Source organism: Equus asinus, chromosome X, assembly GCF_041296235.1.
Source record: "Equus asinus isolate D_3611 breed Donkey chromosome X, EquAss-T2T_v2, whole genome shotgun sequence".
In the NCBI taxonomy this organism is placed as follows: Eukaryota; Metazoa; Chordata; class Mammalia; order Perissodactyla; family Equidae; genus Equus; species Equus asinus.
This window is the reverse complement of record NC_091820.1, coordinates 104,454,885-104,478,412: the sequence shown is the minus strand read 5'-3', so window position 1 is coordinate 104,478,412 and position 23,528 is coordinate 104,454,885. Positions and strand designations below refer to the sequence as shown.

At 38.0% G+C, this 23,528-nt stretch overlaps 3 protein-coding genes across 14 annotated transcripts in view; 1 reads left to right on the top strand and 2 right to left on the bottom strand.

The window, feature by feature from the left end:
* Positions 1 to 15,191, bottom strand: part of LOC106845125 (ALG13 UDP-N-acetylglucosaminyltransferase subunit) — a 60,655-nt gene extending 45,464 nt beyond the window's left edge. For 2 of the 5 annotated variants that reach the window (XM_070503018.1, XM_044764322.2), the window contains exon 1: positions 346 to 15,191. In XM_070503018.1, the coding sequence (XP_070359119.1) occupies positions 346 to 486 (141 nt within the window). In that variant the 5' untranslated portion in view covers positions 487 to 15,191. The remainder of the gene's footprint in view (positions 1 to 345) is intronic. The other 3 variants (XM_070503017.1, XM_070503019.1, XM_070503020.1) reach the window with 3 other exon arrangements.
* Positions 11,051 to 22,388, bottom strand: LOC139042787 (UDP-N-acetylglucosamine transferase subunit ALG13). Of its 5 annotated transcripts, none has more exons than XM_070503026.1 (4): positions 22,232 to 22,388; positions 20,559 to 20,721; positions 18,971 to 19,109; positions 11,051 to 15,314 (listed from the first exon to the last, which is right to left on the bottom strand). In XM_070503026.1, exons 1-4 carry the CDS (start codon positions 22,310 to 22,312, stop codon positions 15,200 to 15,202), a joined length of 498 nt encoding a protein of 165 aa, XP_070359127.1. In that variant the 5' UTR covers positions 22,313 to 22,388; the 3' UTR covers positions 11,051 to 15,199. The 5 variants fall into 5 exon arrangements, with proteins under 5 accessions (XP_070359127.1, XP_070359129.1, XP_070359130.1 ...); XM_070503028.1 differs by having other exon boundaries at positions 20,559 to 20,617; positions 22,232 to 22,372; XM_070503029.1 differs by having other exon boundaries at positions 20,559 to 20,617; positions 22,090 to 22,261.
* Positions 21,436 to 23,528, top strand: part of DCX (doublecortin) — a 363,420-nt gene continuing 361,327 nt past the window's right edge. For all 4 annotated transcript variants that reach the window (XR_011499892.1, XM_070503023.1, XM_070503022.1 and 1 more), the window contains exon 1: positions 21,436 to 22,094. The gene's annotated coding sequence lies outside the window, so the exon portion shown is untranslated. The remainder of the gene's footprint in view (positions 22,095 to 23,528) is intronic.

The window sequence follows — 23,528 nt, the reverse complement described above, 5'->3', positions numbered from 1 at the left end:
GGCACAGCCTGTAAATTTTTCCTCAGACATTAATATTTAGAGGAAACAGGTTGCTTATAAAGGATCAAGATGCATTTCAAAGTTCTCTCTAACCCCGTTACTTTAGCTTACATTTCAGAGTGACCTTTTAAAAAACAGAAAAGACAGCAAATGTACAACAGTATACTTGGACTAATTAGCAAAGGCATGCACAAAGCTAGTAAGTAGCAGCCAAGCCGGGATATATTTACTAGGAAAGAGAATTGTTTTTTGTTTTGGTGGGCTACAAGTCTTCTAGCTACAGTACCGTGCCATGTCTCAAACTCTGAAAACTCATATGGGGAGATACATTTGTTTTCCTTTTACCTGCTCCGAAATAGCCCGAAAGAGGCAAGAGGCATCCTTGGCAGTCAGCTTTCGAAACAGCCCTAAGCTGCCTAAATATTCATCCATTGATGCCTCACTCAGAGCCTTCTGGCCGGAGTACTTTTTCCATCCTTTATGCATTGTGCACGGCGCGGGGTGGGGTGGGGAGAAGGAGAAAGGAACACAAGTGTGGCAAGAAGGAAAAGGCAGGGTGCAGCCAGGAAGGGGTAGCAGTGCCAACGGCTTGCTTATGCAGGTATCCGGAAAGAAGCTCAAAGTCTAGGTATGAGAAGGCAGTTGGAGTCAGCGCTGCAGAATCTTGCACTTCTTAGGAGCAGGAGAAGCAAGGGCTGGCTTGCCCAGGACAAGTTGGGACCCTGTGAAAAGAAGAGGAAGAGCCGATGCTCCTAGGAATAGAGAACTTGATTTGAGAAGGAGATACAGAAGGGAGAAGGTACTTGCAGAACTACCTTGTTGGGAAAGGGTAGGATTAACCCAATCAGCCCGAGGTTGAGGGAAGTATGCACAAACAGCTGAGCTTTGGGACCAAAAGGAAGCCGAGTTTGCAGCTTAACTCAGGGCAACTGCTGCTGCACGAGGCTGCAAAGGGACTCCCTAAGTCTCAGGTGTGTAAGATGCAGCCTGGCCCACATTACATTGCTTTAAGATCTCTGCCTGAATTTTCAACTACAGTCTCTGCCGAAGTTCCCTGCTCCTTTCATAGTTTCATGGAAATGAGAGGAAAAATATCTGAACCTAATTAACTAGTAAGCTTTTTTATTAGGAATGTCTTAAATAGCAGAGAAAGTGTGTGTGTTTTGGGGGAGGCTCACTTGATCTACAGGAGCAGAAGTCACAGTTCAAGCAAAGTAGTGCCAAAGCAGTTATCTGGATATTTCAGGTAGGGAGTTTAAGAAATCTTCTCATTTAGTTCTCCTAAATACTAGTAACTCTCACTTAGGATCACAGAAACTAAATCCATTAGCTATGTAGGGAACACTGATATAATTCTTGACTAATGTCTCCAAACTATTGTATAGCATCAACAAAACGAAAATGCAAAAAGTGTGTTTCTTAAAAAAATAGAAACAATGAAAACTTAAATTGAAGCAGCACGAAAGGAATATCTTACCCACAAACTTTCTAATAGACTACATTTAAAATGCTGTGGCACAGCATTAGAGGCATTGGACATGAGAGGCGTGTCTCAATGTCTTATTAGGGCACTATTCTGGAAAAACTACTCTGGATTCTGAGAAAATCAAAGTAAGATATGACCGTGCTTTGTAACGTTCAAAGACAGGACTGGTCACTTGTATTACTTGATTCCACTGCCAAGTGTCTCATTTTTATTTAAATGTCAAAATCCAATTCCTTTCCTATTTTTTCTAAGTGTTAAAAAAATAAATAGATCCAAAGCTGGCTTTGGAAAAGTTGCAAAATTAAGCTGCTGGGAAAATTGTCTTTCTTGTATCTGTGGATCCAGTAGTAATCATGACCGCCCCCTATAGGAAAAGCACCACAAACCAACATTATAATTCGGGAATGAAATAAAAGCATGGTAGAAAAAAAGAATAAAATCTTTACTTCCTTTAGCATGCCAATTTGATATTACCTTAACTAATTTCTTTCTTAAAGAAACCATAAAACTGGAGAAATGATTCCTTTTGCAAATTTCTGAAACAAGGTTTTGGAAGAGGGATCAACATCTTTCTTTAAGGCTACAAATTCACTAAGAAAAATTAAGGGTTATAGTGAAAAGTTAATTCATTTTTGGCACTTTTTACTTGTAGAGAAAATATAAATTCTTCATATTTATTGCTATTTAAACTAAAACTAAGGTATGCAAAACTTCAATTAATACTAATCCATATACTTCATTTGAGGAAGAAAATAGAGAAAGGGAAAATGGGGAGGGAGGGAGAGAATCAGAAAATAGGAGAAAGAGCAGGAAACAGAAGAAAAATTAGAGACAGAAAGACAAAAAGAGAGCAAAGGGAAAGTAATACATAGACAAAGCACACAGAAAAAGACCCACACAAATATGGTCAATTGATTTTTGACAAAAACGCAAGAGCAGTTCAATAAAGACAGTATTTTCATCAAATGGTGCTGGAACAATTGACATCCATATGCAAAAGAAGAAATGATCCTCAGTCTATACCTCACATCTTGTACAATAATTAACTCAAAATGAATCGAGACCTAAATGTAGAAAACTTCAAAACTTTTAGAAGAAAGCATAGGAGAAAATCTTCAAGACCTTGTGTTAGGCAAAGAGTTCTTAGATATGATATAATAAAAGAAAAGATTAATTGGGCTTTATCAAAATTAAAAACTTTTTCTATGCAAATGACAGCATTAGGAAAATGAAAATTCAAGCCACAGATTGGGAGAAAACATTTGTATATCATATATCTGACAAAAAAAACTTTGTATCATTAGGAAAATGCAAATTAATACCACAATGTGACATCACTACACACCTATTAGGATGGCTATAATAAATTAATTTACAGATAATAACAAATGTTAGTAAGGATATGGAGAAACTGAAACCTAAGTAAAAGAAGCCAGACGCAAAAGGGGTAGGTATGATTTCAGAAGATATATAATTCCACTTAAATGAAATACATCAAAAAGGCAAATCTATAGAGACTGAAAGATTAGTGGTTGCCTGGGGTTGGAGTGGTAATACATATTAACTGAAAACAGACACAAAGGATCTTTTTGGTGTGATAGAAATGTTCTAAAACTGTTTTGTGGTGATGTTTCCATAATTCTGTATATTCACTAAAAATTATTGAACTGTACACTTAAAACTGGTGATTTTTAATAGATTTATAATTCACATATCATAAAATTCAAAGTGTACATTTCAATGGTCTATAGTATATTCACAGAGTTGTGCTTCCATCACTACCATCAATTTTAGACATTCTCATTACCCCAAAATGAAACCCCACACACCATAACCATCAATCTCTAACCTTTCTATCCCCACCAACTCCAGGCAACCTCTAATCTACTTTCTATCTCTATTTGCCTATTTTGGACATTTCAAATAAACAGAACCATACAATATATGGTGCTGTGTAACTGGCTTCTTTCACTTAACATAACGTTTTCAAGGTTTGCCCATGTTGTAGCATGTATCACTATTTTAATCCTTTGTATAATTAAACTACGTTTTATTTATTCACTCATCAGTTGATGGACATTTGGGTGGTTTACAATTTTGGGGTATTATGACTAATGCTGTTATAAATACTCACGTGCAAGTTTTTGTTTGGATGTTTCTATTCTCTTGGGTAATACCTAGAAGTAGAGTTGTTGGATCATATGGTAACTCTACATTTAACCATCTGAGGAACTGTCAATTTTCCACGGCAGTTGCACCATTTTACATTCTCATCAGTAGTATATGAGGGTTCCCATTTCTCCACATCCTATCAACACTTACTCTCTCTCTCTCTTGATTATAGCCATCCTAATGAGTATGAAGTGGTATCTCATTGTGGTTTTGTTTTGCATTTCCCTGATGGCTAATAATGTTGGGCATCTTTTTATGTGCCTATTGGCCATTTGTATATATTTAATGAGATACCACTACATACATCTTAAAATGACTAAATAATCTTTTTAAAAACTGACAATACCAAGTGTTGACAACAATGCAAAGCAACCGGAACTCTCATATCATTCTGCTGGGAATATAAAATAGTACAGCCACTCTGGAAAAATAGTTTAGCAGTTTCTTATAAAGTTAAACACAGAGTTACCATATGACCAAGCAATCCCACTTCTGGGTATCTATCGAAGAGAAATGAGAACTTCAGTTCACACAAAAACCTGTACATGAATGTTTTTTAGCAGCTTTGATATTCATAATCATGATTCCCCCAAAACTGGAAATAATCCAAACATTCTTCAACTGGTGAGTGGACAAACTGTGTTACATGCATACAACAGACTACCCCTCAGCAATAAAAAGTAATGAAGTATGGATACACACCAGAACATGTATGAATCTCAAATGCATTGTGCTAAGTGAAAGAAGACAGATTCAAAAAGCTAAATACTGTATGACTGCATTTATATGACATACTGGAAAAGGCAAAACTATAGGAAAGGAAAACAGATCAGTTGCTGCCAGCAGTTAGGGCTGCAAGGAAGGGCTGACCACAAAAGGATGGCAGGAAGGGATGCGTGGGGGTGATGGAAGTGTTCTGTATCTTGACTGTGGTAGTGGTTACATGATTATGCATTTGTCTAAACTTACAGAACTGTACAAGAAAAAATTCTAACTTTGCTCTATTTAAATTTAAAAATAAAAACAAAAAACAGTAGAAGGAACAGAATTTAGAGTTGAGGAGCTCACAGAACACACAAGATTGGAGAGAAAAAACAAGAAAATTAGAGGATCAATCCAGGAAGCCAACATCTAACCAACAGGAAGCCCACATCTAACCAACAGGAAGCCCAAAAAGAGATGAAGAAAGTGGAAGGGGAGAAATGATGATGATGATGATATAAGGAAAATTCTAGCACTGCAAGATATGATCTATATTTAGATTGATCCATATTTCAATCTAAATATAGACTGAAAAGGTCCATGAAGTAACCAGAACAATGAAAGCAAAAAAGATGATCAGCAATGAACATAATAACATTTTGGAAGTCAGGGGATAAAGAAAAGATTCTAAAGCTTTCAAAGAGGAAAAATGGATCACATACAGAAGATCACACATAAGAATAGCAATAAATTCTCAACAGAAGAACTAGAAGCTAAAAAAAAGTGAAGTTCTATATTTGAGTGGAAATTATTTCCAATCTTGAATTCTATACCAAGCTATCAACAGATGGGAGAGTAGAAGGCCTTTTCAAACACGCAAGATTAAAAAAATTTACCATTCATTCTCAGAAAGCTACTGGAGTATATCTGAAACCAAAATAAACCACAAAAAGGAGGGAGGCACACAGTGTCCTGAAAACAGAAGATTCAACGTAAGAGAGAAGCAAAAGGAATTTCCAGGATAAGGATAAAGGAGAAATCCCAAGACTAAATAGAGAATGACTAGGTTCAGGCAAAAGGACAGAGAACTCCAGCAAAGACATTTAAAAAGAAAAACAAAAGTTATAACCTAATCAAACATACTAGGAAAGATGTACACCTCTGTTGTAGAGTTTGGGGATGTTTCTATAGAAAACATTGCAAATGAAAAAAATAAAAATGAGGTAAAACCATTTTATATAAAAGAATCTATCAATGAACACTTACTATATGGCTCAGATGTGAACAATATTGTACTTAAGTATCATAATGTCAACACTCAAAACAGATTTCACAAGAACTGATAAAACTAAATTTGTTTTTTTGTGTTTTAAATTTAAATATCATCTATAGACTTCCTATTGTGGAAGACAGATGATATTTAAATTCAAAAAACAAAAATAAGTTTGAACATAGCACTTACAAAACACAGAAAATAATGTACTAGGGTCACCTATAGGAAGCAGAATCAGAGATGTGGAGGAGTGGGACACAGAACTGCTAATTCTTGTTATAAGTCTTGGAGAACTACTTAATATTTTATATTACTTACATGTGTTATCTTAAGAAATAAAAATTAAAGTAAAAATTATTCGGTGAGCAAGAAACAGAATAGCATAATAAATTGGGAAAATAAATAAGTAGAAGATGAAGAAACGGGCTTTAAATAATTACAAAACATAGCCAAGTTTTCACATCCAATCAGTAATACTACTAGGAACTAGAACTATATATTTCTCCCAATTCTTGTACAATTATTATAGAGAGGAATCACATGCCAAAGAAAAGATATGAACAAAAGCTCAGAGGTGGTTAAGTACAGGTTACGTTCCCCAAATTAGTTAATAAATAGGACTTCGTAAAAAAGATCTGTGTGACAATACTAGATTTCATCCTGTATATAATAGAAAGCCATTTCATAGTATTTAATGCTGTCCTCTGAAATATGGATTGCACTTGCAATTCCAATTGGCTGACTATTCTACAGCAAACAACTCCAATCCTGTAAAACTCCAAAACAGTGGTTCTCAAGTGAAGGGCTTAATAAAACAGATTGTCTCAGGCCAGAGATTCTGATTCAGCAGATCTGGGGTGGGTCCTGGGAATTTGCATTTCTAACAAGTTCTCAGGTGATGCTGATGTTGCTGGTCCAGGGCCACACTTTGGGAACCAGTGCTCTAGAACAACGTGTTCCACAAGTTATTAATAAGAGTTCCTAAAAAGAGTTTCAAGGTCAAAATTTCAGGAAACACTGCATACATACTATAATGATATCTTTGAAGTTCAAATGTCCATTAGCAATATGAAAGGCTCTAAGGAATACTAAAATTACTTGATTTTATTACCTTTGCCATAGGGGAAAAAAAGGTTTGGGAAATGCCAGGTCAAAGTTAAGCAGGTAACTTTAGCATCCAAGTTACTAACGGTTTTTAATGCGCTATAGCTACTGATTTTAAACTATTTCAAAGTTTGAGAAATGTTGCTCTAGAAATTTTTCTGGGTTCTAAATCTAAGGTTGTTGGAATAATTACCTAAGATACTTCAGGTCAAGTGCTTAGTACATAATAATTGCTTAATTAAGTATTGACTGCTATTATGTGCTGCCTGACAAAGCGGTTCACTAAGAAATTACTCTTTGGCCAAAATAAGGGATAAGAACCATAACAATTTCACGTAACTTATACTGTAAATCAAGCCAAAGTTCAAATACAGCTCCCCAGAGGAGCTTTCCCCAACCTAATGGTGTTCCTCCCTTTGACATCTGAAAATAGGATGAAAAATGATTACCTTAAAGACTTTTTAGGCAGTGTACTCTGGGGCCAGATTAAAATAAGACAAATTCAAGAAAACGAAAATAACCTTTAAAAATTAACATATTATTTGACCTGTCATGAAATTGATGTACTTTAATTTTATAATTACTTTTTATGTTGTAATTTAACTTGAAAATGTGATTTGTTGTTTTAATTGCTAGAATTATTTTCTTTCACTGATCAAATGGAAAAATTCTTTGTAGTACAATATATGAATACTAATAGTTTTAATTCTAAAATAACACTCCATGTTTCAACCAATTAAATGAGGTATATGCCTGGAATCTTTTTTTAAAGCATACATTATCTGTGACATACAAGGTATAGTTCTAAGTGTATATAGGACATGATGCTTTTGAGTTGTTATTTTAGTTTCTGAGAGGCAATATGGTACCATGAAAAGAGTATCAAGAAGTTGGTTATGCCACTTTCATCTCCCTGGGTCACAGTTTCCTCATCTATAAAATGAAGGAAGATGGGTTGCATGATCTCTAAGCTCTCTTTCAAGTCTAAGGAACTGTGATTCTCTGTGACTCAATGGTGGATAAGAAACTTGCCCTCCCTTTACATGGTCAAATTTGTGATTAACATTAACCATAAAAATAGCTTTTAGGGGGATTAACCTATTATCCTGGCAAATTGCAGAGTTGACTGGCCCACATAAAAATGAATGATAAGCCTTACCTTACCAAATGAAATAAACAGACCTAGAATTTTAAAGATAAAATTTGTAATTATGTGTGGTGATGAACGTTAATTAAATTTATTGCAGTAATCGTTTGGCAATATATACATAAATCATTATGCTGTACACCTTCAATTTATACGTTATATGTCAATTATATCTAAATAAACCTGGAAAAAATAACAATACATGTATGTAACAACTTGTGACAGAACCTGCAGAAAAAGCAATTAATATTAAAATAATACTAAATCATTTATTTCAACTATTTTTAGTACCAAACAACATGGGGCCAATTGTGGGAAATAGCTCAACTCTATAGAACTTCATTTTTAGATCTTTCATTACTGAAAAATAAAATGGTAAACTTTATTTAAACATTTTTTAACAGCACCCTGAAACTAGAACTTGTCACTTCTTTTCATGGTGGACATTTAACCAGAATTAGTAAAGCAGGATTTATGAAGAATGGGACCACAATGGTTCTAAAACAAAATCTGGTCCCATGGCCCTATTCAACCTCCTCCTCAAGTTTTAGGAAGAAGACAGTAAAGACAAGGAAAAGAACTGATTTCTCAGAGCAGTGATCCTTGTTCACATATGCAAAACAGAGGAAACATTACCAAGAGCCACTTGCTTTCATTTCCTTCTCTTCCCCACTTTTACCTGAAGCATTCTAATACAGATTAGGAAAATAGTACTTTGTTTAAAAATGTATTATATTGGCACAGAAATACTGTGGCTTGTTTTCCGTTCATTTAAGATCCTTGTAGTGTCTAATCAGTCTACAGACAGACAGACTTGAGGGAAGGGAGGATAAATAAAGACCAGAACATTCTTTTCTTTGTTTTGATGCACTAGAAAGACCCACTCACTTAAACCTCTAAATTAACTTTAATTCTCTAAACCCAGCTAGAGACTAAATATGAATTTAAACATAGAATTTAACGAAGACTTTGCTTTCTGTATCAGGACTATATACTGTGAATTCTAGAAGAGTATCTCTAAGCCTATTCTTACTTCTTAAAACAAAAGCTCTACTTCTTAAAACAAAAGCTCTAACAAAGAAAGATTGTATTATTTCAATGAAATTTTTTATTTTCAGGCATGCTACACAATTGGTTTTATGTCTAAGAAATCACCTATGAGGGAAGTTAGTTTTACTAATTTATAAATGGGAAAACTAAGACCGAGAAAATTACTCACGCCAACAATTTAGGAATATTTTTAGCTCTTAAATTTCGGGAGTGTACTATCGACCCACTTCATAGTGGCAGTGGAGAACCACCAATATGTTCTGTACAAAAGGAGAAATGAATAGTAAAAAAGATGCAATGTATGGCCTCTCACAGATACCATTCCAACAGTGACTTTCAGTTCAGCAAACAAATATTTTGAAGCACATTTGACAGTAAATGAGTAAATTACAAAATACTGTATTGCTTTCCCAAATAAATTTAGTATATCCTAAAATAATACAGATAAAAAAATTCCATTTAGTTACTTTTATTAATTAGAAACAGTGCTACCCAAGACATTATGGGTTATAAACACTGAGTTAATAGTATAAGATTACTAACGGTTAGTTTCAAAATGTGTTGCTTGGTATGTTTTAAACTTGATGAGAAAAGTTCCTAATTTGTGCTATATCATAAAAATTAGGAATTACCAAACTCAAATGTATTTAATCAGAGGGTTTAATTATAAAGGAGTAGTCATTATCAGAATATTAATGAACAATGACCAAGGAATGAAGTTACTGAAGCTGGTCTCAGTCTAGGGATTCTTAACCTGGGGCCTCATGGTACCTGTAAACTCCCTGAAATCCACTGTAAAATGTGTATGTGTATAAAGAGGCAACAGTTTGAAACATTTTGAGGAGTTTCACGACCCAAAGAAGCTTAAGAACTATTGACTTAGAGAGCAGGACTGTAGCCGTCAAAATAAAATGACAGTGTCAATCAAAATAGTTTTGGCCAGGATGTGGTAAAAATTCATAAAGACAATAAAGATACAGAAGTGAAATACCAAAATAGATGGTATATAATGGTATAAAAGCCCCTCAAGATATTTTTCAAGAATCAATATCAAAGTCAAGAAGCATGTATTCTACATTCCTGTTTGAAGTTAACTAGATTTATTTGCCTACCTATTGTCTAGCCACCTACACAAATTATAAGAATTAAAAGAACTATACAATATAAACATCATGCTAGAATATTCATGTAAGGAATTAATCATTTAACAAGGACTTGAGTGCTGTTTGGCAGTTATTCTAAACCTCTCTCCGTGTAATCTTCTGCTGGAAAACACTACAGCTACTGCTTTTAATAAATCTCTGATTTTTAATATGTTTTCCCAAAAATCCCCAATAAATACCATTATTTGACACACCCTTAAATATCATTAGGATATTACACAGAATCAGCACTGCTATGGTTTAGATGTCATCACCATATAATGTAATGGCCAAATCTTTCTTCTGAACAAGAGACATACTAGATACTTTGGAGTCAAGTCAAAGACAGTATGAAATGAATGCGTGCAAGATGATAGTGTTTCCTAGAACGAATACCTAATCCTAATCAAGATAATGAAAAAAGAATACTAAGTTACAGAAGTGTATGATTTATGGAAAGCCTACTGTGTTTCAGGCTGGGGACTCAAGAATGAATAAGACATATAGGTCCTTCTCAACTAGACTGTAAGTTCCTCCAGAACAGGAATAATGTCTTGAGTTCTGCTGACACAAAAAATAGATTCTTATGCATCTATGTTAAAAGACTAAATAACCAAATAAATAAATGGGCTTGAGATATTTAGGAAATAAAGCTGAGAGTACTTGTGACTAACCAGATATTAAAGGTTAGAGAAATGAGTTTAAGCCTGGAGACTGACTAAATGATGACACCATTAATAGAGGTAAGGATACCAGCAGGGTGAAAAGGAGAAACATGATTTTAGTTTGGGGCACATCGAGTTTAAGGTGCTTAGAGAATTAACAGACAGACATGACTGACAGGCAACTGGAAATACCATTCAGAAGCTCAAATCAGAGTTGAGGAATATAGACACAGCAGTCAGTAAGAGAAGCTCTGGGCGTGATAAAAGTACCAAGAAAAAATACATAGAGAAGAGGACTGAAAACAGATATTTGTATTGATCATTACAAATATTTAATGAGAAAACAAAAGAGCCAGTAAATAACTTGGAACCAAGTAAAGCAATTGGGAGTTTCTCCATATGGATTTTATGAGTAACCAACAGTATCCTTTAAATAGCAATGTAAAAACTGAAATAGGTCATATACCTGAGGCTATCATTCAATCTAAATTTCTTGTAGTCTTCTGATGACAAATATTCTGTCCTCTTGTCCCCAGAAATGACAGAAATATACTGGAATTCAGCCTTCCAATTGCAATTCCAAGAGTATCTTTTGGACACTTACGTAGCATAAAACTCCTTTTTCATATTATGCTCTAAGCTCAGTTTTCTCACTTGCAAAATGAGACAAACGTTAACTAATTAACTAATCATTATGTTTCATTCCCCATTCCCCCATAGAAACATGGTACTAACTGTACAGCAGAAAACTGATTACCACATAGCTATCAGGACAACCCATTCGAAATCTCTCCCCAAAGTCACTTTCAAATAATCTGCCAATACAGCTCATTTCTCAGACTGTATGCAGATTTTTGGTCATCTCTGAAAATTTTATATTTTGAACAAATCAGAGAGATTAAGCGCTTATACCATAATACAGTCATGCACCACATAAAAACATTAGTCAATAGTGGACCACATTGCAATGGCAATCCCATAAGGTCAGCACCATATAGCCTAGGTACGTAGTAGGCTATACCATCTAGGTTTAAGTACACTCTATGAGGTTCACACAATGAAATCACCTAATGAGGCATTTCTGAGAATGATATCCCAGTGATTAAGCAACACATGACTGTAAAAGGCCAAGAAAAATATCTACATTACTACTAGTCAATCCTTAACTATTTTTAGTCTTGGAAAACTCTTCTCAAACTATCAAAGTGGTACACATTTTTAAACTGTCCTGTCTACATGATTTATCTTCAAAAGCATAACAGTGCTCTAGGGCGTCTAAAATCACTCGGTAGTACTTTCAGATGACTTTTTTGCAGGGAAGGGTTCACCCTAAGCTAACATCTCTTGCCAAGCTTCCTTTTTTTCCCCTCCCCAAAGCCCCAGTGCATGGTTTCATAGCCTAGTTCTAAGTCCTTCTAGTTCTTCCATGTGAGCCGCCACCACAGCATGGCAACTGAAAGATGGATGATGTGGTTCCATAAGCAGGAAACGAACCTGGGCCACCAAAGCAGTGAAAGCACTGAACTTTAACCTCTAGACTATCAGGGCTGGCTCAGATAATGACTACTTCTAAATGTTCCAGAACCTTACATCAAGTTCCTTGGTTATACTAGCTTACCTAAAACCAAAATTTTCCAGTTGTTACTTTCTTTCTTTCCAAATTATAAGCACAGTCACCTAAAATCTTTACTTTCCAGGGTCATCCTATAACCTAACATCACTTTTCATCTACTCCCACTTCATCAACTTTCTACTATTCACCCGTGCACCTCTGAACCCTTTCCACGTGAATTTCTTAATACTGAACTTTCTCTTTTGCTTCCTTATCCCTGGAAATCGAAATAGCTCCAACAGGAAACTGCTAGATAAACTGCATTCCACTTACTCACTGATTTCAAGAACCTTAAGCCCTATCATGTAATGAAACCAAACAAATTTTACTGTATAGAATCTTGACTACCATTCATTTTGTCATAAGGACCCATAAGATATAAACTTGGCAATTAACTTATCTTAACCTCTTTCCTCATCTGTAAAATGTGTGGTTTGCATTAGGTATTTTTAAAATTCTCTTCCAACTCCAAAAATCTACAATTCTTTGTCTTAAAGTCTTCATCTGTTCAATCTAGTATCAATGCTACCAATGGCATTTTGCTAGAATCCAAAATTTCAGGAATCACAGGTTTCTAAGTCCCAGGTAAGGGTGTCATACACCAAAGGAAAATCTGATTAAGTGAAGTGTGAAATAATTCTAAAATAAATTAAACAAATTCAGGAAATGAACAAAACTTTCACTGGATGGGATTAAAGTAACTACACAAATACTAGGCAAACAAGCATTAAGAAATAAAAGCTTACAACATATATTACGATAGTAGAAAGAGCAGAGGACTGGGAGTCAAGTAACTGCTTCTAGTGGCAGCTCTGGCAAAGGCCATTGATTTAGACAAGTCATACCCTCTGTCCTTCTTCCTAATCTGAGAAATGATGGGATTGTTCAAGATAATGATGAGGATTGCTGCCAAATCAAAATGATTCTAAGATATCCTTTGATTTTTAAACCCCACAACTAATATAAAACTTTACAAGGTGGAGTTAAGAGATGTCACTAAACACAACTGACACCAGTGCTTTAAGCCTCTGACAAATGAATCTGGGTTATGCATTCTTTTGGGAGAGGACAAAGCAGATTTGGGGTCCTATACTGCTTTTTAGCTGTCTGATGTTTGAGCAGGCCTTTTCATTTGTTCCTCATTCTCTATGTTAGTCTTTCATGACAACTAACGACTTAGTGATCAACATAAATTTTAAGCCACAATTTTTCGCAAATTACAGAAACACATTTAAAAGAGAGCCCAGAAAAGACAACTTCTCTCCGTGGATTTGAAAAGGGCCTTTCATACATTTGTATAATAATATACACTTAGGATTATGGTGCTGTTTATTCTCAACTATGTAGCTGTAGGTTACTCACTTTTCAGATTATTCTCAGCAAAATTTTAATCCAAGTTGGCTTCCTTCTGTTACCCAGAGTACTTCTCAGCCACCACCTTCTACTATTAGTAAGAATTTATTTTAATATTAGCCTAAGTAAAACATAATCAGGAAAATAAATCTACAAAAACATCATATAATGCATCCCAAGTAAAATGTTTAGAATATTCAACATTTTGGGATAGTATAACGGAAAGTAGGTCTTTATAGCAAATGCTCTATTTTTATGGATGAAGTATATCTAAACCTACTAGCAGAAAACTATGAACACTTAGGGATAACCTAGTTTATTTTATAGGTCTTGAGACCACTTATTACTCTAATCAGAAATTCATAACATATCTCGAGCTATGTGAATTTTAAAACCATATATTTAGGCCAATATACACATCATATCATTTATTCATCTGTAAAACTAACTTTATAAGTACATAAATTATAAATTCCTTTATGATGCCACAGTAAATGTTTCAATACCACTGTGAGAGGAGGTCCTTAAAAAATAATAAATCCTATGGGTTTAAGTCCTTTTTGATTTACTTTTCTCAAACCAGTAAAGCTTTAACAGTGGGCAAGATTTTCTATTTATATTTTAAAGAAAAAAAGTGAACACATCCACTCTACTCTAATCTTCAAAACAAAAGTAGTTTCTCCAAGTACTAAAGATCATCTGACTTGATAGTAAATCTTTTAGGTAATTATTGAGTTTTCTATTTCACAGAACACAATCCATCATTTTTTGTCTTTTTTAATTTGGTTCCTTGGATTATGAAGCTAAAGATACTCTCATATTTTTACAAGTCTGTTAGTTTCATTTTTTTATTCTAAGGAACATCAAACTACATTTGAGGTTCTTGTCAAAGTTTTCTAATTTGATTCATTTTTTTCATGATTCCAAATTCACTTGGGTTTCTACGATAAAACCTGTGAATGCTCACTACATATTTCTTTTACTAAAATATGAAGATTAAGAAAAAAATGTAATGAGAGGGCCGGCCCCGTGGCCAAGTGGTTAAGTTCACACACTCCGCTTCGGCGGCCCAGGGTTTCGCTAGTTCAGATCCTGGGTGTGAACATGGCATCACTCATCAGGCCATGTTGAGGCAGCGTTCAACATGCCACAACTAGAAGGACTCACAACTAAAGAAAATATATGCAACTATATACTGGGGAGATTTCGGGAGAAAAAGCAGAAGGGAAAAAAAAGAAAAGATTGGCAAGTTGCTAGCTCAGGTGCCAATGTAAAAAAAAAAAAAAAAAGAAAAAAATGTAGCGAATTTACTAAATTGCAATTAGGATTTAGACTCAAATGCTTATATTCACATCATAAAATTTTCTACACATTCTATAGATGTAGGAATTTTATTAACATATTATTCTGCCAATATATATTATATATTTAATTTAACCACATTCCATTGATTGCATTTGGGGGGTGTTTTTAAAGTGTTGAGAGTTTAGTGTTTATTTTTGTAATCCAACAACTTTATCCAAAAATGCAGAAAATTTTTCTGGCTGGCCAGGAGGAAAACATTTCAGTGTTGATAAGTCCATTGACTGTAACAGCCCAGGAAGCGTGCTAAAACAAAAGAAGAAAAATATTAGGTAACACGGGAGAAAAATTCCATAATTCACCTACTGCCCACTTGATGACTGAACCTAACTTTCAAGAATATTGTGATGCTTCTCAAACTGTACATGTGAATTTTAACGTATTTTCATAATACAGATATGCATACTAAGATTAAAGCAATACAAAGCACTGCACGTCAATATCAATTTAACAGATACTTTCTTATGTCAACTGAAATATTTCAGAAATGTTATTTCATGAAAGATGTGATCACATGGCTTTGGAACATTTCTCAGGAATGGGGAGATATAAATTGAAGCAAAATTAATTTATGAAAACAGAATAAAGGAAACCAAAAGTAACAGCTGCCAGACAAGAACAATAAGCTGGGGAGACTACCACACCATGCATGAAGATTGTGAAATCACTTTTCTTGCCAGTAATTTACTACCATAAATTCATATATAATTAAGCAATGTACAATCGCCATGCATGTTGGAAATAAGATTCCAAACCACAACATAAAACTATTACTTCAGAAATTTAATTAAACCAGTCACTTAAATTAGAACAGACATACAACCACCCAGCCTAGATTTGGTGCAAATAAACAATATAATAAAAATGAAAATACAACAAATTACTGATTGTTATGGTATTAGTATCTTCCTTGAAATTAATCTAAGAAAAAAGAGATTTCTAACTGTAAAAAATTAATAAATTGGAGACTTGTACAACTTCCTTTTCAGTCTGAGTAGAGTCAGGACATGTTTATGAAATCAATGTTTTCCCTTTTTTAATGTACTGACATAAAATCAAAGCTTATTTAACATTTAGAATGAAGATACTCATCAAAAGTATCTGGAAAAACTGACATGCATTAACCAGTTAGGAAGATGAGAGTTTATTCCTCTTTAAAAAATGATGTTAACCACTAAAAATCTCAACTACCCATTGATAGATATGCCCGTTATCTGAAGCCCACATAATTTTGATTATCTAGCTTCTCCCCTGACTCACAATACTTTTTGCTGGATTTCTTTTTTTTTAACCTTTTTTTTTTATTAACGTTATGATAGATTACAACCTTGTGAGATTTCAGTTGTACATTATTGTTAGTCATGTTGTGGGTATACCACTTCCCCCTTTGTGCCCTCCCCCCACCCCCCCTTTTCCCTGGTAACCACCAATCAGATCTCCTTGGCAATATATTAACTTCCACCTATGAGTGGAGTCATATAGAGTTCGTCTTTCTCTGACTGGCTTATTTCGCTTAACATAATACCCTCGAGGTCCATCCACGTTGCTGCAAATGGGCCAATTTTGTCTTTTTTTATGGCTGAGTAGTATTCCATTGTGTATATATACCATATCTTCTTTATCCAATCATCAGTTTCTGGGCATGTAGGATGGTTCCACATCTTGGCTATTGTAAATAATGCTGCGATGAACATAGGGGTGTAAGGGACTCTTGGGATTTCTGATTTCAGGTTCTTAGGAGATACCCAGTAATGGGATGGCTGGGTCATAAGGTATTTCTATTTTTAACTTTTTGAGAAATCTCCATACTGTTTTCCATAGTGGCTGTACCAGTTTGCATTCCCACCAACAGTGTATGAGGGTTCCTTTTTCTCCACAACCCCTCCAACATTTGTCGCTCTTAGTTTTGGATGTTTTTGCCAATCTAACGGGTGTAAGGTGATATCTTAGTGTAGTTTTGATTTGCATTTCCCTGATGATTAGCAATGATGAACATCTTTTCATGTGTCTATTGGCCATATTCATATCTTCTTTTGAGAAATGTCTGTTCATGTCCTCTGCCCATTTTATGATCGGGTTGTTTTTTTGTTGTTAAGCCGTGTGAGTTCTCTGTATATTATGGAGATTAACTCTTTGTCGGATAAGTGGCTTGTAAATATTTTTTCTCAATTAGTGAGCTGTTTTTTTGTTTCAATCCTGTTTTCCCTTGCCTTAAAGAAGCTCTTTAGTCTGATGAAGTCCCATTTGTTTATTCTTTCTATTGTTTCCCTCAACTGAGGAGTTATAGTGTCTGAAAAGATTCTTTTGAAACTGATGTCAAAGAGTGTACTGCCTATATTCTCTTCTAGAAGACTTATTGTTTCAGGCCTAATCTTTAGGTCTTTGATCCATTTTGTGACTCACAATACTTTTAAGAATGGTTTCCATATTACAAAGCCACTCTGACAGTCCCTCTCCTCCATCATTATAGAGATTAGGACACCAACAATTGCTCCTGAAACAATCAATGAAGCTGTCTCCTCTCAATGAGAACAGGAATCTGTTTTGTTCACTGATGTACGCCAAGTGCCTAGAATAATGCCTGGCAAAGAGTAGGTGCTCAACAAATATTTAACGAATGAACAAGTATTTATTGGGTGCCTAAGAGACAGACACAGTAAAGTTAAAAGAAAAGCTTATTATGTTCTAGCCAGTTTCTTCTAAGGTTTATTTTTTATTTTAAAATTAATTTCAATTATTATAAGAAAAATATGTATTTTGTAATACTTCTATGAGGCTTTTATTTTTTAAAACAATAAATTAGGATAGCTTGTAAAGTCAAACAATTGGGAATTACTGACCTGACGCTTTGGCAAGTTTCTAGCGTCTCAAGAAGAATTAATAGAAAACAAACCAGCAATTTTCTTCATCCTTCTATTGTGATGTTGATCAGTTCTTGTTGAATTCTAATATACTTCCAGAAAATAACACTCCTTACCATAAAGTTACTCCTGTTTAAAATACTCCAATGGCTTTTCACTAAACATAGAATAAAATCAGAACTCCCATATGAGCTAACCCCGCCCAGCCTCATCTTATACTATACTCTCCCTTGCTCACTATACTCCTGCCACACTAAGCTTCCCTCTGTTCCTCAAACACACCAAATTCCAAGCTCATTTCTAACTTAGGGCCTTTGCAATTGCTGCTCCCTCTGTCTCTAGAGCTTCACATGACTGGCTCTTTCTTGTCATTCAGGTCTCAACTCAACATGTCATATAGCCAGTCATGCCTTCCCTGGCCATTCTATCTAATCAGTCTTCACCCCAGCTATCACATCACCCTGCCTTATTTTCCTCATAATACATTTCACCATGTGAAATTATCTGAATTGCTCATTTATAATCGTTTATTGTCTGTCCACAACCACTAGAACATGAACACTGTGAAAGCAGGAACTTTATCTCCTGTTTACCCATGTATCCACCGCACCTAAAACAATGCCTGCCACTTATTAGGTGTAGTTGAATTAATGAATGAATAAATTTAATTTAGGGATTCCAGTGTTTACTGAAGCCAACACCTTAATTAAAAGCAAACGTCTTCCTTGAATAATGAAAATCTAAATAATGAACCAAAAAATTATACTAGGAGACTTGTGCACCCAGACGAACATATATACATACACGCGCACACATACATTCAAATATTCACATGCAAGGAAACAGCCATAGATACAGAAAGAAATACTACACAGAGATCACAAAGTGAAGATAAACAAATGAGGTTTTACAGGTGAGAAAATCAAAGTATGACTGATAAGTAGGAGAAGGTAAGAGGTCAAAGAGATAGACGGGGTTAGGTAGGTGGGTAAGAATAGCTAGGCAGGAATTAAGAGGTCAAATCATCAGTGTCTAGTATACCTGCAGGTACAGTAGAAGAGATGCCCGTCTTTATGCAGCTGCTTTGCCAATTCCAGCTGATGATTGTTCATCAACTTTTCGTTGATAACCACTACAAGTGGCTTTCTTTTTTCCAGAGTCTCCAAACAGCTTCCTGCACCTACAAAAATAGATCAAATTTGTTAAAACAGTTTAAAAGAAAGTCAAGGTGCTCCACCAAGTTTTATAGCTAGAACTCAAAGGATGAAAATCTTAGTTGGCAGAACAACAAATCAGGCCTATGAATTATACCTTCAAAAATGACAAAAGCATAGTTATCAGTTATCTCTAGTAAGTGTTATAAACCTGACTTGAAAAATACATTCTTTATCACTGCCAACAATATTATGGCTTAGGATTCAGTGCTTGCCACTTGCCCTCTAGTAATATGCCCTGGGCATAGGCCTAGAATTCAAGTAAGATTCAGGTTCAACATACTGTACATGAAACTTTACTGCACTTCTATTCCCACACAAGTAGAAAAAGCAAGCCTTCAATAGTGACAGGCACCAATAAAGAAAAAGTTTGACCACTCCTTAAGAGTCTGCCTGTGAGGTACCAACTAGAAAACAGAAAAGAATAATTCCCCACGAATGTGCATATATACAATATTTAGGTTAATTCAACTTTGAAATCGAAAATCATTTAGATATTTTAAGTGGGAGCAAGGAAACTGATAAGTGAGTAGACAAGGCCTTTTTGGGCAGACAATGCTAAGGGAGGAGTTAAGAACTCAGACTCCAGCACCAGACTGTTATCTGCCTACCACTTACTCACCAGACAAGTTACTTAACCTCTGAGTCTCAGTTTCTTCATCTGTAAAATGGAGATACTAGTAGTGCTTACTTTATAAGACTGTTTGGGAGGATTCAATGAGTTACATACACAAAGCATATAAAACAGTACCAAAACCTATTAGCTATTATCCTATACGTTTCTAATGCACCAATCTGTTAGTAACATCTATTTCTAATGAGTTTTCTCTCTTCAAACTAGGCTTTTTTTGAGAACCAAGACACTTCCTCTTTCACTTACTCAGCAATTAAAACTGCAATGCTTCCCAAAGGCTCTTCTGAAAATACTGGCATTCTAATTAGATGAGGATGGTTCTCTGAAAAGGAGGCAATGATTTACACAGTATGTGGCTGTTTAATATTTTTGACTGCATTCATTTCACGATCACACTTAAAAGAAACGTACAAAATCTTTCAAAGCCAATTTCTCCGTGTCCATTTCAACCAATTAGCTAGCTGAATAGTCCTGCAGATCTAAGCCCAAATACTAATTTCAATCGACAACTCTTTACTCATATAACTGGATAGGTTATTTTGCCCCTCTGTGTTTAGAGTTTCTTACTGTGAAGTCGTGCTGCAGTGATTAACTTCTCATCCTTCTACCACCCAGAAAAAATAAATTCTCTCCGCTAATGTTCTCAATTGCTATATTCAAGTATTATATTCTACAGGGCTACAATGAGTTATTCTAGTGATTTTATTTTACATTAAAAAGGTTAAGCATCTGTTTTTATTGTCTATCAAAAACTAAACCGTGAGATTCTCAGGCACTTTACCTGCATGACTAATAACAAGATCGGCTTTCTGAAGGTCTTCTTTCAATGAATCCTTGTACCTGTAAACATCCAGAGTAAATGACTCAGTACTGAATGGTTCGGGTACCACCTTTCCTCTCCCTATTTGTAGGACCAGTCGGTTGTAACCAAGGCTCTTGATTACCTGCAACGGGGAAAAAAGAATAAGCGGCCCTTTGAAACAGACTACCGTAAAAACAGCAATAACCACCCTAAACAAACCCTAACGTTGGTGTTCAGACCTGAGTACGGCTGCCAAACAGTCTGTGACCGACTATAGTTAGTTTTCCAAAACAACCCTTTGCTCCGTACCGGGCCTGACGAGATCCCTCACTAGCCCTAACAGATTAAGCGACCCAGCTCACCAAGGTGTGAAAGAACTGGCCCTGCAAGAAACAAGAGACCAGGTCAAAACTCCAAAAGCGGCGTCGAAAACTAGGCGGGAGACCTAGCGAACAGCTTCGTTCCGCCTCCGACAGCCTGCGCAAACCACGAACCACGAGGAGCCGGAGAGCTCCACAGACGCCGCGCCGCCGGCCACGTGGGGGCCGGGGAGAGACGGGCTGGGCGCCGGCCACGAGGTGGCCGGGGAGGGCGGGGGGAGACGCGCGGGGTGCCGGCCACGAGGGCGCCGGCCACTAGGGGGCCGGGGAGGGCGGGGAGAGACGCGCGGGGCGCGGGCCACGAGGGGGCCGGGGAGGGCGGGGAGAGACGCGCGGGGCGCGGGCCACGAGGGGGCCGGGGAGGGCGGGGAGAGACGCGCGGGCCGCGGGCCACGAGGGGGCCGGGGAGGGCGGGGGGAGACGCGCGGGGCGCCGGCCACGAGGGGGCCGGGGAGGGCGGGGGGAGACGCGCGGGCCGCGGGCCACGAGGGGGCCGGGGAGGGCGGGGGGAGACGCGCGGGGCGCCGGCCACGAGGGGGCCGGGGAGGGCGGGGGGAGACGCTCGGGGCGCCGGCCACGAGGGGGCCGGGGAGGGCGGGGGGAGACGCGCGGGGCGCCGGCCACGAGGGGGCCGGGAAGGGCGGGGAGAGACGTGCGGGGCGCCGAGGAGGGCGGGGAGAGACGCGCGGGGCGCCGGCCACGAGGGCGCCGAAGGGGGCGCGGAGGGCGCGGACAGACGTTCGGGGCGCCGGCCAGGAAGAGGGCGGCGGGGGGAGGGGGTGGGCGTGGACGCACGTGGGGCGCGGGCAGGCAGGGCAAGGCAAGGTGGGGCGGTGCGAGAGCGGGACCGGCTGAGGCGCCGGCGCCGAGCCGGGACCGGGACTGAGGAGCGGCCGGCGAGGCGGGCCCGGCCTGAGAGGCGGAGCCGCTGAGAGGAGGGGCGACGACGGAGGAACGGAGGCGGAGAATCGGGGGTGGAGGGAAACCGGGGAAAGGAGGAGCCAGAGAAAGGAGGAGCTGGGGAAAGGACCAGGAGGAGTGGCCCGGAGCAGAGCGGGGACGCTAGGAGAGGAGGCGGAGGAGGGCCCAGTCAGCGCGGGGAGGAGCCAGCAAAGTGGCGGCGGCGGCACCTGAGGTAAAGCTTCGCGAGTTGCTTCCCGAGTTTCTTTCCGAGCGCTGCGGTCAGGCAGGGTTACCGAGGCCGGCGGCGGCGAGCGGCGAGCAAAGTGCGGGGAGCCGAGCCACCGCCCACCCGCCCGCCACCCCACTCACTTGCAGAGTGTCGTGCGCCGATACGCACGCAATGAGGTCGTCGAAGCTGGTGGTCCCTACAGTAACGAACACGCACTTCATCGCGAGGGTTCCGCAACCCTGACTCGCAAGGGCCGGATGTGACGTAGGGCGGCCGCGCTGCCTGCTGCTGCCGCGCTCCGCGGGGGAGGCGGAAGTCGGCTGTGGCCGCCAGGGGGCGGCGGGAACGCGGTCTGTGTCGCCGCGGGGGGTGGGGCAGGCGGAGACTGACGGCCTCTGTGCCAGCCACTATTGTAAACACTCGGCATATAGGAGCTCCCGGGACCCTCACAATAAAGAGCTGGGGAGTTGACAGATGTAGCTTATTGTTTTCAAAAGTGAGGCTTAAAAATATTATTATGAAACCTCACACCATATCTTAAGCGTTGTGTTTGCTTCGTTGCTTGCGTACCGCAAATGTTTTTAATGACACAGAAGTTTGGGAGTCTTTATTTGCTGCCATGTTTTGCCAATATACATTTGAGCGACGGTTTTACTTTGAGTCTGTTGAGGGCATATGAAAGAAAAAGTGCCTTTTAAAAAATCTCTCATTACTGATGGCCGAGCGGCTAAAGTTCCGCGCTCTCACCGCTTTGGCGCCGGGTTCGTTTCCGGGCGCGGAACCACAGCACCCGTCTGTCAGTTGCTGAGCTGTGGTGGCTGATCACATAGAAGAACTTACAGCCAGGATATGCAACCATGCACTGGGGCGTTGGGGAGGAGAAAAAAAATCACTCGTTAGCGTGGTCTCTTCTTCCAACTCGTTCTCAAGAAGCCAGAGCCCTTTATATGTGCTCTTAAAAATTATTGAGAACCTCAAAGAGCTTTTGTTTATGTGGATTATAATGCAGGTTATAACTAATTGACATTTACCATATTAGAGACTAAAAGTGAGAAAATTTAAAAATATTTATTGATTCATTAGAAAGCAATGATGAACACATTGCGTGTTAACATAAATTACCTATTTTTTATTTAAAAAACTATACTTTTCAAAACAAAAATTTTCATGAAAACAATACCATTGTTTCACATTTTTCAAATCTCCTTACTATCTGGGCTAACAGAAGAAAGCTGGATCCTTGTATCTGCTTCAGTGTTTAATCCATTGCATTATTACGCATCTCACAGCCCTCTGGAAAACACCTCTGTATACTCAGGAGAGGATGAGAGTCAAAAAGACAGATAACATCTTAGTATTTTTGTGAAAATCAGTTTGACCTCACAGATCCTCTAAAAGAAAATGAGAGAGTGTAAAAAAGGACAAAACTTATAAAGT

Coding starts and splice junctions, on each gene's coding strand:
- LOC139042787 (XM_070503026.1), bottom strand. CDS start 22,312: ATGAAGTGCGTGTTCGTTACTGTAGGGACCACCAGCTTCGACGACCTC. Junction 20,722..22,231: donor CGGCGCACGACACTCTGCAA/GTGAGTGGGGTG, acceptor TCCCCGTTGCAG/GTAATCAAGAGCCTTGGTTA. Junction 19,110..20,558: donor TCTTGTTATTAGTCATGCAG/GTAAAGTGCCTG, acceptor CTATTTTTGTAG/GTGCAGGAAGCTGTTTGGAG.